This window comes from Neopelma chrysocephalum, unplaced genomic scaffold (assembly GCF_003984885.1).
Source record: "Neopelma chrysocephalum unplaced genomic scaffold, ASM398488v2 Primary Assembly neopelma1_96688, whole genome shotgun sequence".
NCBI lineage: Eukaryota > Metazoa > Chordata > Aves > Passeriformes > Pipridae > Neopelma > Neopelma chrysocephalum.
In genome coordinates, this window is record NW_020925333.1 from 1,600,401 (window position 1) to 1,613,013 (window position 12,613).

General features: G+C 39.9%; 1 protein-coding gene across 2 annotated transcripts in view; it reads left to right on the forward strand.

Annotated features, from left to right (window-relative positions):
- Positions 1-392: 392 nt before the first annotated feature.
- RANBP3L (RAN binding protein 3 like) overlaps positions 393-12,613 on the forward strand; it is a 32,490-nt gene continuing 20,269 nt past the window's right edge. For both annotated transcript variants that reach the window (XM_027709156.1, XM_027709157.1), the window contains exons 1-5: positions 393-854; positions 9,295-9,353; positions 9,617-9,653; positions 10,228-10,305; positions 11,457-11,531. In XM_027709156.1, the coding sequence (XP_027564957.1) occupies positions 617-854; positions 9,295-9,353; positions 9,617-9,653; positions 10,228-10,305; positions 11,457-11,531 (487 nt within the window). In that variant the 5' untranslated portion in view covers positions 393-616. The remainder of the gene's footprint in view (positions 855-9,294; positions 9,354-9,616; positions 9,654-10,227; positions 10,306-11,456; positions 11,532-12,613) is intronic.

The following is a 12,613-nucleotide window of genomic DNA, read 5'->3' on the forward strand; positions in this document are numbered from 1 at the left end:
AGGACATCTGGAAGGAGGGGACCGCAACACCTATTTCTGCTGACGCTGCACTTGGTTCACGTCAGCACGGGAACAATCACAGTGCTCGGCTGCCTTGCTTGATATTTCATCTCCTTTTGGAAAACAAAGAGCCCAGTAAAATCAATACCAGGCACAGCACCCGTTGGGAGCCTCCTCACGCCCCGCTCCGCGGCTGAACCCCAGCGCTCTCAGCAGCTCCCGGGAAACGCCGCTGGCCCCGCTCCCCATCCCGCCCTCTCTCCCTCCCCACGTCCATGTGCCCGGCTTTACATGTCTCCTCCCAGGGCACGCCCCGTGGGCAAGGAGCCGGCCCCGAGCCCGAGCTGTCACCGCTCTCGGGCCGCAGCGCCCGCAGTCCCCGCCGGCCGCCGCCGCCGCTCCTTCCATCCCTCCTTCCCTCCTTCCCTCCCGGGAAGCGCTTGCCCGGAATGCGCGTCCGGGGCCTCGCTGACTAGTTTGAAGGGTGGCTGGCCTGGGGAACAGCTGATGAGGGCAAATACAGATTTCTAGACCAAACTACGGCTTATATACGATATATATATAAAACATACATTATTACATGTGTCTGTAAAAGGGTATTTATGCTGACCTCACAATGAGAAACGAGCCCATTCCTGCTTGCAAAGGCAAGCGACATTCCTGTGCTAGCTGTGACTTCTCAGTCAGATCTCGGCTGAGTGAGAAGGCTAAGCCTGACCCACCCAAAAGAATAGACTGGCCCAGTGGTCCCCGGGCTCTGCACCAAGCTGCTCACTTGAAAGAAGAGATCGTCCCCAGGCCCTGCCGTGGCTCCTGTAGCAGCATGTTGGATCCCCAGGAGGAATGCTGTACAGGTAGGTTTTGTCAACTTATGTCTTTTGCATGTCTCTCGTTTTCCTCCAGAGGTTTCTGGGGAATGGGATAAACACAAAGAATGTGCCCAGCTGGTAACAGTGCTGTGCATAATGGAAAACAAGAGCGTGGCTGGCTGTGCTTTCTTTATTGCAAGTTTCTAGTGGTAATCTGTCAGAAATCTCCAATTTGTATTTTAATTGAGGAAAGGACACTGCTAGATAGTGTGTGTGGCCTTTCCATGCTTCTGACAGTGTTGACTCCCCTGCTACTTAAGCTTTCTGCAGCTTTCCAAAATACTGAGCCTGGCAATGGGTGGGAACAGCACTTGCATTCCCGGCCACACCTGAGAGCAGTGCTTGTTTTCCTGGCCATTCCTGCCCTGATCTGCCGTGCACAGAGAGAGCAAAACTGTCCTGGTCTAGTTCCTCAGACAGATGTCTGACTACAGAGGTGGGCAGAAAATCTTTTGTCATTGAGGAAGTGAGGAAGGCCATGAATTGAGAATGGTTTACCTGAAATTTTAATAGTATCAGTTTTTAAGAGGATGCATAAAGAAACAAGCGCTAATATTAAGAATTTTTTGCAGATGATGCCTCCAACCATTTTTTACCACACAGGTTGATGAACAAACCCAAATTAGCAAGAGGAAGTGTGCACTTTCAAAGTCTAAACCTGGTGCTATGACTGACACAGTTTAGAGTGCTTGGGCTAATTTATCAGTTGATCAGCCTTTCAGTTTGTGCTTAATGTTGAGCACACAGTCCAATTTACTAGCTGAAATTTAAGGATGTGTGAGTCATGGCCTTATTACCTGTATAGTTCAATTTCTGCATAAAACCCCCGAGTGTTACTTCTATGCTACTTTGTAGGGATTTACAAAATTTAATGTTGGTACAATGCCCTGAAATTGGTAACACTTTATATGCCTATGAATTTTATTGCCCTTGCATTGAGTATTTTACAGGCTTTTATGATAGATTAAAAATGCTGAGCGCTTGGATGTCAGAAGTTTCAGTATTTCTGAAACAATTTTTGATTATATGCTTTGGCACAGTCTTGCTGGTCTAGTAACACAGTTACTTCTGGCATTGCATCACTGCTAGAATTTCTCTGTAGTGGTGAGACTCCTAAAAATATTTTCTTCACTCTAATGTTTTGAAATAAAGCCAACTGGATTTTATTTATCTCAGAAATTACATTAAAGGATTGCTGAAATAGGGTGAATTTTATTGTTTTTTTAATGCCTGTTTATGTTTTGCCCATATAAAGATGAGGACTGTGCTCTACAGAGATGAGTGGGTGTGACATATGCTGTATTTATAAACCCTTTTGCAAGCTGTCATCTGAGTTTTCATGGCTGAAGAGAACTATGTTAATTTTAAATCTCATATGGTATGTTATAAACCACAGTGGGAGCTAGGAGTATTAGATGGAATTGTTTAAATAGAAAAACCCTTTCCACCCTGATCCATATCTATGTTTAGAATCTGTAGCATTGAGAAGAGTGACTTAAGAGAGGATGAACGTGTCCTAAAAAGTTAAGAATCTGACTATGCACAACTGTGCCAGTACAAAGAATCCTTGCTCTCATAACTGGTGTCACTGATGACAGGGAAATTATTTATGTGGGTTATGAACTATTTCTACAACAAAGAGTGTGCAAGATTGGAGTCCTAACTATGCAGTAAAGTTGTCCCAGGAAGAATTCTTTCATAAATTTTATTTTGCAGTAGTCAGTGTGATGAAATTTCCCTTTCTTCTTTCTGAGTGGTGGAAACAGAAACTGACCTTGATGATGTACCCTCTGTTGATCCAAACAGGGATGTGGGAAGTTATTTATCAGTTCCCCAAACTGTATTTAGAGGATGATGTCTGAACCCAAGATAAGCAATGTGCACTTCATATTTAACATTGAGTGAACAGCACACAGTGCTGTATTCAGTGATCTCTTCGTGGGCCACTGAAGTACAGTAACTTCTGTAGCAAGGCCAAATATCTCTGGTATATGTTTAAGTTCCCTAGAAATAAAATTCTCAGCAACGTTCTTTTTAAAATAGTAAAAGACTTTATCCTAAATTTCGTCCCAATATGTTTGAAGTACTTTATTTTAACAATACTGAGACTTCTTTTTCACATAAAACATTTCAACATGGTTTTGGACTGATTAGTTAGAACAATTTCTATTGAACATTTTTGGAAAATCGGGATTAATGAGAAATTGTTGCAAATTTATTAATTTACTGACACTCAGAAGAGTATTATAAAAGAAAAAATTCCATTAGCATACAAGTCTGGAATTATGAATAAGATACTGAATCTGGATGTTACTGTATAGCAACATGCAATCTCTGGTACCTTTGTGTATGGAAAATTCTTCTGATCAGCATTGGAGATTTGACCAGACTGGAATTTCATTTGATTTATGACCCTGTTTTATTTTCCCATTTTGTTTTTAGTGTTTACAGATTAAATAAAGCCCATTATGTACATAGAATGGATAAATATAACAGATATATGCAAATGACCTAATAAATCTTATGATGTCTTAGTAAAAAAAAAAAGTAAATTTGCTTGGAAAATCCTTCAGTCTTGGCATTAAAACTGATATTAATTTTCAAGAGAGTTGTCTTAGAAAGTACTGAATATACTTCATAAGCAAAAACTAAAAGCGTGAAGGGTAATAAACAAGAATCTGAAAGAAGCTTTATAGGTCCATATTTAGGGTCTTAAATTAGTGACCTGATTTTTTAAAGGTGCTGAGCAGCCAGCTGTGCATGTGAGTTCCACCAGAGCGCTCAACTGCCCAGTGCTTCCAGAGACACACTCGTTCCTTGTGATCAGCAATGTGAAATTTTATAAACCTTTTTCTATACTTCTTTAACTTTTATTAAGTCGGATGCATAAAGTACTGTTCTAGGACATCCCAATTTTTCCTCATGTAATCTTCCTTACTTAAGTTTTGGCAGAGGAAAGCCTGGCTAATGTAGTGAGGTCACTGAGGGACCTGAGATGTTGGCTGGCAGCATTGTGGCACTTTTTTTTGGCTGTGAACTGACTCTTATTTTACGTTACCAATTCCAGTGAGTATTTTCAAACTTGTTAATACTACATCATAGTCATCATTTGATAGGATAAAATTTTAATCTGATTATAAATTTTCGTGTCGTAGTTTTTGCATGTTGTGTAACGCTTACTAGGATGTTGTGAAGGAAAGCTGAATGCAGTTAAAGGTTTTGTAGGTCAGTGACATTATTTAGAGATTTTACAATTTTCCAGTATCATATTCTATTTGAGAAAAATGATTTTTTATCAAGGGGGGTGGATTTTTTGTTTTGATTTGTTTTGTTATTTACTGTTGTGTTATGTTGATGTTGGCTGGATGCCAGATCCTCACCAAAGCCACTTTGTCACTCCCCTTCTCAGCTGGACAGGGGGAAGAACATAACAGAAGGTTTGTGGGTCAAGATAGGAGAGATAACTCAGCATTTACCATCATGGGTGAAACAGACTAGACTTTGGGAAATTAATTTAGTTTATTACCAATCACATCAGAGTTAGGTAATGAGAAATAAAACCAAACCTTAAAAAACCCCAAGCATTCCCACACACTCTTCCTTTCTTCACAGCCCTAACTTCACTCCTGATTTCTCTACCTGCTCTCACTGAGTGGAGCAGGGGGATGGGGAATGGGGGTTTTGGTCAGTTCATCACACGTTGTTTCTGCCTCTCCTTCTGTGTCATGGAGAGGGCTTCTCAGACTCTTCCCCTGTTCTAATGTGGGGCCTTGCCCAAAGGAGACAGTCTTCCACGAACTTCTCCAACAGGAATCCCTCCAACAGGTTGTGGTTCTTCACGAACTGCTCCAGTGCGTGTGTCCCTTCCACAGGGTGCAGTCCTTAGGAACAGGCCGTTCCAGTGTGACTCCCCCATGGGCTCCTGGGGGTCATGTCAGCAAACCTGCTCCAGTAGGCTCCTCTCTCCATGGGGCCATGTGTTCTGGCAGGAGACTGCTCAAGCATGGGCTTCCCATGTGGTCATAACCTCCTCTGGGCATCCACCTGCTCCTGTGTGGGGTCCTCCATGGGCTGCAGGTGGATCTCTGCTCCCCCGTGGACTCCCATGGGCTGCAGGGGCACAGCTGCCTCACCATGCTCTGCACCGTGGCCTGCAGGGGAATCTCTGCTCCAGTGCCTGGAGCACCTCCTCCCCTTCCTCCTTCGCTGACCTTGTGCCTGCAGAGCTGCTCCTCTCATGCATTCCCACTCCTCTCTCCCGGCTGCATTTGCTCTTGTGTAGTAATTTTTCCCCCTTCTTAAATCCATTATTCCAGAGGCGCTGTCACTGTTGGCTGGTGGGCTTGGCCTTGGCCAGCAGCAGGTCCATCTTTAGACATAAAAATGTGAAAGTATGTGGTATGAATATGAATTAAAATATTTTCAGACTTCTGTCAAGTTTGGTAATGGTGAAGATGCAACTGATTTTTAAAATTTTTTTCCTTTAATCTGAAAATGTAAAAACGTAAAAATTAATGGTTTCAAAGTCAGAATTTAAAAACATTTATTGAGATCACAATTCCAATCTTACCTTCTTACAGATTTGAGGGGTTTTTTTGCATTTCTTTGGGTGGAATAGAATTGTCACCACTTTTCACATATGATTTCAGGCATAGGACCGCCTGAAAATTAAATGGATATGGCCTTATATTCTCTCCACTGTGTCCTTAGCCCTTAAAAATTAAGGGTCATTTATCTGTGTTTAGGGCAAGATGGAACAATAATAATAACTCTAAAAATTTTAAACCCATCACTGTCCTACCTATTTTAATGTATATATTTTGTGAAGTCTCAAGAGCTTTAAAAAAGCAATAGCAGTGAAAGTGAAGAGTGGAATGTCACAGCTAAAACAGAGACACCCTTACATGTCATGGACAATGCTGGCTTTTGGGATACAAGCAAAGATGGTAAAAGCAATTTTACGTCATTTCTTGTATGTCATTCTGGCAGTGCTTCTTAGGCAACAGCCAACAACTTTTCCCAAAATGGCTCTTTCAAATGGAACTTTATAAATGCAGGCTACATCCTGTGACCTGGATGACTTCCATGTCCCCAGTAGCTCAGGTCGGAGCACACGTGACCGTGCTTCTGTGCAGGACAGGAGGCTTGAGCCAGGAGGCCATCCAGGTGAGATTTCAAGCAGAGGGATTGGACACTTCCAGTGCATCTTCCAGGCGAGGGCCTATGTTGAACTTTGACTACAGGAAACGTTAGGCCAAGACCTTTCTAATTCAACAGCTTCAGGGGACCTGTAGCAAGGGAAAGAGAGCCCAGTCTGTGGTGATTATTCATGGGCAGACAGACAGGTTCTGTGTCTGGGCTATTGGCTGAGGCTGGTGGATTATTCCAGTCCTTGCAGCCAGAGGCAGCTCATTTGGCATGTTCTTCTGGTAACTTTTCCATCAGGCTCTTCTATGCACAAGTGCCGAGCTGCTGAGGACCGGAGTGGCCCAGTCCTAACCTGGCACTAGCCAGCCTGTGTCTGTCTGAGTCTTGTTGGTGATGATGAGGGGGATGGCTCCAGCCCACCCCATTCCTGTTGCTCTGCATCTGCTTTTACCCAGCCTTGGCTGCTGCTGCCTATTCCCTGGGGCAAAGTCTGGCACTGTCTGGCTGAGTGCCCTCAGTGCTGCCAAGAGCAGAGGGTGCAGAAGGACTTTTCTTCCTCCTGGCACAGACATCCATCCTGGCAGCATCAGACTTAGTGCAGAAAATGAAGGGGAGAAGTGCAGATGTACTCACCATTGTTAAAATTATCATGAGGACACAATTCTGGTAACTCCTTGATGCCCTTGTGTTACATCCACAAGAAGTTCTACCTGTCTTTTTTTGTGGGGGTCAGCTGCAAATATTTCATGCTTGAATATCTAAGAAGTTGAAAATGTAATTGGAAATTTATGCTTCGTAGGCATACATGGTTAACACAAATGTATGTTTAAAACCCTGTTATGAATAGCCTGATTGAAGAGTGAAGGTCTTACTGATGAGTAAAATCAGTAGAGTACTCTTCTTGTGGAGTACTCTTCAGGAATAATGAAAAGGTTTTTTTGATTTGTGTAGAAGCAATATAGAACTGTAATAACTATAAATAACTGTGGCAACCCCAGCATCCTCTGACTAAATCTACAGGCAACCCTTTGGCTCAAGAGCAGTTGATGGGATATATCCTTTGTATTTACTTCAGTATTAAAATATGTCTATTTATCTTATGAGATACCATTTTTCAGTAGCTTCACATGATTTTGTTGGTAATCAACCAGTTATAACTTTTTCTTCAGGAACTTCTGTGTTTTAAACTACTATTGGAATTTTGTTGTGTAAAACGTAATGAACTTTCCTAATTCCTTCAAACTCCCTACAGCCCTTTATTTCCATCAAAAGTTCACTCTGTGATAGAAAGTCAATTCCTTTTTCACAGTAATTCACTCTTTGTTAACTCTGTTCTTTGGAGTAGAAAATGTACCTTTAAAAATATTGCAAGCTTTTGAGCTTTGAGAAGTAAAGTGGAGAATATGAAGGTTTCTCTAGTCAAGCTTTAATTTTTGTATTTTTCCTTAATTCAATAAGAATACCAGTGTTGCTTGTTTGTTTGCTTGTTTCTTTTTTAAGGGGACAGGAAAAAGCCTATTATCTTTAAAAAAATCATATTGCAGTGAAATACTGTTGTTTATGTATGCCACTCCCCTCTAGTGAATAAAAGTGGAATTGCTCCATCTCATGCCGTGCCGTGGACCCCAGATACAACTGGATTATGGAATTTTTCTTCAACTTTCAGTGACAGAGAGTTATCTTTTTTTCAGAAGAACAATGTGAACTTTTTTCTGCTTTTTCTTTAAGGACCAACTAGACCTACATTGCAAAGCATGTCAAGTTTGCTAAAATCTGTCTTTTACACACATATAATGCCCCAGTAAATATAAAATGAACTTTAACAACAGCTAAACTGTATTAATTATTACTCCTGTGTCCGTATATCTTTGGGTTAGAGTAATAGTTTCATGCTTCTTGCCCCTGTTTACATAAATGAAGTATTTATTTTAACAATGTTTACTTTTTTCTTGATTATTGAAAATATTTTTATGTAGTAATATTAACTCCTCCATAATAGGTTGATGTTTGCTTTATTAAACCCTTAAGTAATTGATACCAATGCTAGAGTGGCTTTGTCACAGATGGGTGTGCAAGCCAAGATAAAAATATATTTTTACTTGGACATTTTTGATGAAGAGGTAACAGAGGAAGCCAGTGTTATAAATATGTGGTGTACATGATAAATATTCTGTTAAATGTCACTTAAAAAGGTAACAAGAGAGGGATTTCTCTGGCCAGAAGCCAGTCAAATAGTTCAGTAGTCACACAAGTCGGTCCTTATCAACCATGGAGAAAAATGCACAAACTTAGGTTCCAATTAAACATCTGAAGTACACAGCTAAAACATGCTCATACTCAGAAGCTGATTGTTCCTATTGACTACACATTACAGATACCTCAAGCTAGCATGAGATAAATCCTGAATATGGTAGTTTAAAAAATCTATTTGTGTCTGCTTCTTTGCTCATTAATTATTCAATTTATTTGAATAATAAATGTGCCATTAATCAGTGGTGCTAGTGAAAACCTCTTCTTCTTTTAACCTGACAACCAAATTTAGTCCATTAGGGTTGCACAGGCTGTGAAGATCACAAGCTTAGCAAAGTAAGTAGCCTGAAGAAGTTGTATAAGATGTAGAAGTAGCGAACCCTGCATCAATATAAAATCTGATGTGAGGCAAATGTGTGCTGAAAAATGTTTCATAGGAAAAAAGAGCATGGGTCCAAAATTTTTTTCAATCATGACTAAGAAATGCAGAGGTATGCTGAGAGTACAATTTGCTTTACAGAGCTTCCTATGTTTATATATCATACTCACACATCAAAACTAACACCAAGCATTCACCTCCCTGAAGCCTAAAGAGTGGGATGTGTGAATATAGCTGAGAGGCCAAGTGTAACACATTTCCTTGTTTTCTTTCCTTTAAGGATATTTTACATGTCACATCTTTGCACTTTTCTGACGCCCAAAGATGCAGTTCACTCTTGTTCTTAAGGGATGGCAGATATTGTTTGTAAAGGCTACAAGCACAATTTTTTTCTTTTTCATTAAAAGAATTGTTAAAATACATCAGGCCAAATCCCATGGCATCTGGTTAGGCAAAACTCACACTCAGATTTGAGGACTATAGCTTTTTTAAAAAAAATGATGTACTGTGCTGTACATCACTGCAGCTCTGTATTTTCTTCCTTTGTCTCAAAAGGATAAACTCCTGTTTGTTATTGCACTGCATTTTCAAAACTGTGGTTGAGAAGTACTATTACAGAACTGTTATTAAAAATTATCTCTTTTCCAGAGAAATCAGTGCTTGCCCAGCCAACATTTGTTTTTGAAAAGAAAGATCGTCTTTTGAAGGTGAAAAACTTTTTTTTTTTACTTTATTGATAAAAATTGCTGAGAAATGGGATTTCTATAGAAATTATCCTAGTAGTAGTAAAAGATTTTAGCCCAGGTTAAGATTTGTAATAAGTGGTCTCAAAATAGAACAGGGAAGAGTAGAAAGTAGAAACAAGGCTGCTTTTAATGCTTATATGCTGAATTAATATACTTTATGTCTTGGTCTAGAAAATTACTGTTCTTTTTTCCTTGACTTTTCCATTCCTTTTTTTTTTCCCCAGCGTCCTGCAGAAGACCCAGTTTGCAAAGCTGAAAATGGTAATAACCTCTTCATACACTTCATGTATAATACACAATGGGTTATTCATAGGTCTGACTGTTGCCCGTGAAAACAGTGTTAGGACCCTTACTTTGTAGGAGCAGGGGCAAATCCCTATCAGCAGACTAAGACCTTGTGGGTTGTAAAGCAGGTTGTCCCTGTCTTACCTCAAGAATTCTTCCATCCTAACTCTCATATTTACCAGAAAGACAAACTCCAGAAGCCGTGAAAATTGACCAAACATATTCATGAGCTTCTCACTGCCTTTTCTATTTGTTTAGGCAGCATTATAATATAACTTCTCATTCTTAATGTCTTCTGGGCTATGAACTGATTCTAAGTGCTTGCTTTGAGTTCCCTGAACTTATTGAAAATAAAGAAGACTCCCTAGGCCTTTGTGGGAGGTGTTGACTGAGATTCCAAAGACCTCTTGCTCTTAGGTATTGCCTTAAAGCTGTTCTGTACGTCAGTCCTAGAATTTATTGTGTTCAGGTTTTAATTCTATATCATAAGATTGTGCTGAAATCCCCTGCCAACCTGTATCTGCATAACGTTATATTTACTTTTCTCTAGATTTCATTAGTTGTTCCAGAAAACGTGCAAGATCATCATCTTTTACTCTCCAAATGTCTGGCTCTCAGCCTAACATTGGTATGACATTTAGCTCTTGTCATGTTCTAATTCCTGTAGTTCCGTATTCTTATCTGGTGAAGATGAGAATAAATTTTCCTGTCTGAGATATATTTTTGTACTATAGGCATGCTGAAAGTCATGACAATTAAACACTGATACACTCACTGGTAATATCCAATAAATACCTTTTTAAGTAAGAATGTATTCTTTTTCCATACTTATATAATATTACACAAAGTTGAAAAATCTATATATTTCATATAAATTTCTAGAGTTGCTCACATAGTCAAGGTAGGAGGAAAGCTGGAAAGGAACGATATTCCCTGGCTTCTGGAAGAGATCAGCATTCCCTGGGCAATCCTTAAAAATGTAAAGCAGTTTCCAAAAGGGCTCCTCCTTCTGCCCAGCAGACAGCTGACTGGCAAGGCCCTTTAAGGACTGTATATTACTTCCATGGGAAATGCAAACAATTCACTGAGTGCAGAAGGACTGATCTGTTTTTTACAATGTTTATTTAACATATGGATGGGACCAGAAAGGTACTTCTGAATTTAGGCATTAATATACTCTAATTATTAATATAAATTAATAATTCATTAATACACATAGTGTACACTATATGTATAAATACATTATAGTGTACACTATTTTTTGTTTTATATAGTTCTGTGACACACCTGAATGTAGCTAAGAGGATTTAAGATAAGCTAAATTTAAGATAAGGTTTACTCTGAAAATTATACTGAGATCATACAAAAAAAAAAAATCATATATGTGGTAGAAATTGTAGGGTATGCCTACAATAACATGGGGTGCAGAAGGAAACTTGAGTATTTGACCTCTTGATTACCCACACTGTTAAAGTGATAGCTCACTCTGTGGTTCTGTTTTGGACCTCTCCTCCTGGAGGTCTCCAGGACAGAATTCCAGTTACAGAGGGGATTAGCTGTGTGCCTGAGCCAGGCTGTGCCCTCGGCCTCAGAGACCTCCCAGAATAAGCAGTATAGACATTACCTAACAGTTTACTTCAGAAAGCTTATAGATAGCAGATAATAATTTATTCTACTGCCACTGAAGGCATGACATCAACCTGGCTAACCCTAAAATTGATCTGTCTTATCTTTCTTATTCTCCAAACAAATGATAATTTCAGTCTCTTATTCTTTCAGATACAGCTCTCACTCAGAAAAGAGGGAGATCATCTTCCTTTACCATCCCTCCTACCTTCCCTCCCTCCCAGATAGGTAATTAAAAATAAACATTTATGTAGAAAAGCAGGTATTAGCTACAATGAAGAGGTGTACAGAAATGGTTTTTCATCAGGACAGAGCTGAAGTGCATTGGACTAATCCAGTATTTAGACAGAAAAAAGGAATGTTTTAGGTGGAGGACTGGCACTTCAATAGAAGACATGTTTTTTGCATTCTGCAGGGTTTGGGGTGGAATCTTTGAATAATTTGCAAATAGGCAATTACAGACTGTGGTATAAATTATATTTGAAAAAAACTAGAATGTAGTTACAGTAAGTACATTAATAGTTTGCTTGCAATTTAATGGTGATGGAATATAGGAATATAATTCTCTATCCAGTCTTCCATCTAACCAGTGACCCAGGGAGTATTCTCCCACTTAGCACTAACAGGAACAATGAAGTGGTCTTGAATCCTAGTTTGTCTCTTACCAGAAACAGGTCCTTGACAGACACTGGCATAAAGGATTTCTAAACATTTATAAAAGGACACAGCATTGCAAAAGCAACAAACCACACTGCTTCTGCAATGAAAAAGTAGTGATTGTATGTAGTGTATCAGTTGTGCCATTTGAGGACAAGTGTGATGTCCTTAAGGGGAAGGGAGCACCCAAGATTCAGAGATGCTCGTGGTGGAAAGGAAAGATGGTCCAAAAAAGGTTACAAGTTCTATTAGTAAATAACATACTTGGCATGGAAATTGGTACAAGTTAGTCCCTGATCTCCTAGTAGGAGCAGTGGGTTTTGGATAAAGTGGTAGGGTGAAAGGAAAGAGAGAGATGAATTAGACAGTGAGAGAGAGAGATAAAGAAAGAGAGAAAAAGAGATCACTAGTCCTAGCTTCAGCTGATGGGGTGTCCAGGGCCCTGGTGTGCACATGCACCTGGGGTTCATGAGGGCACCTTTTAATAGAGAAGTTTTCCCCACCCTGTTATAAGTTTCTCACTTTCTATGCAAATCATTTACCATGAGTGGTCTGTTCTTCAAGTCTTTCTGGAAATGGGTTGGAGGATTTGGTTGTCTTGGGTGGTCTTGATCCCCCCTACAGTCCATCTCCACTTCTCAGCCTCATTCCTG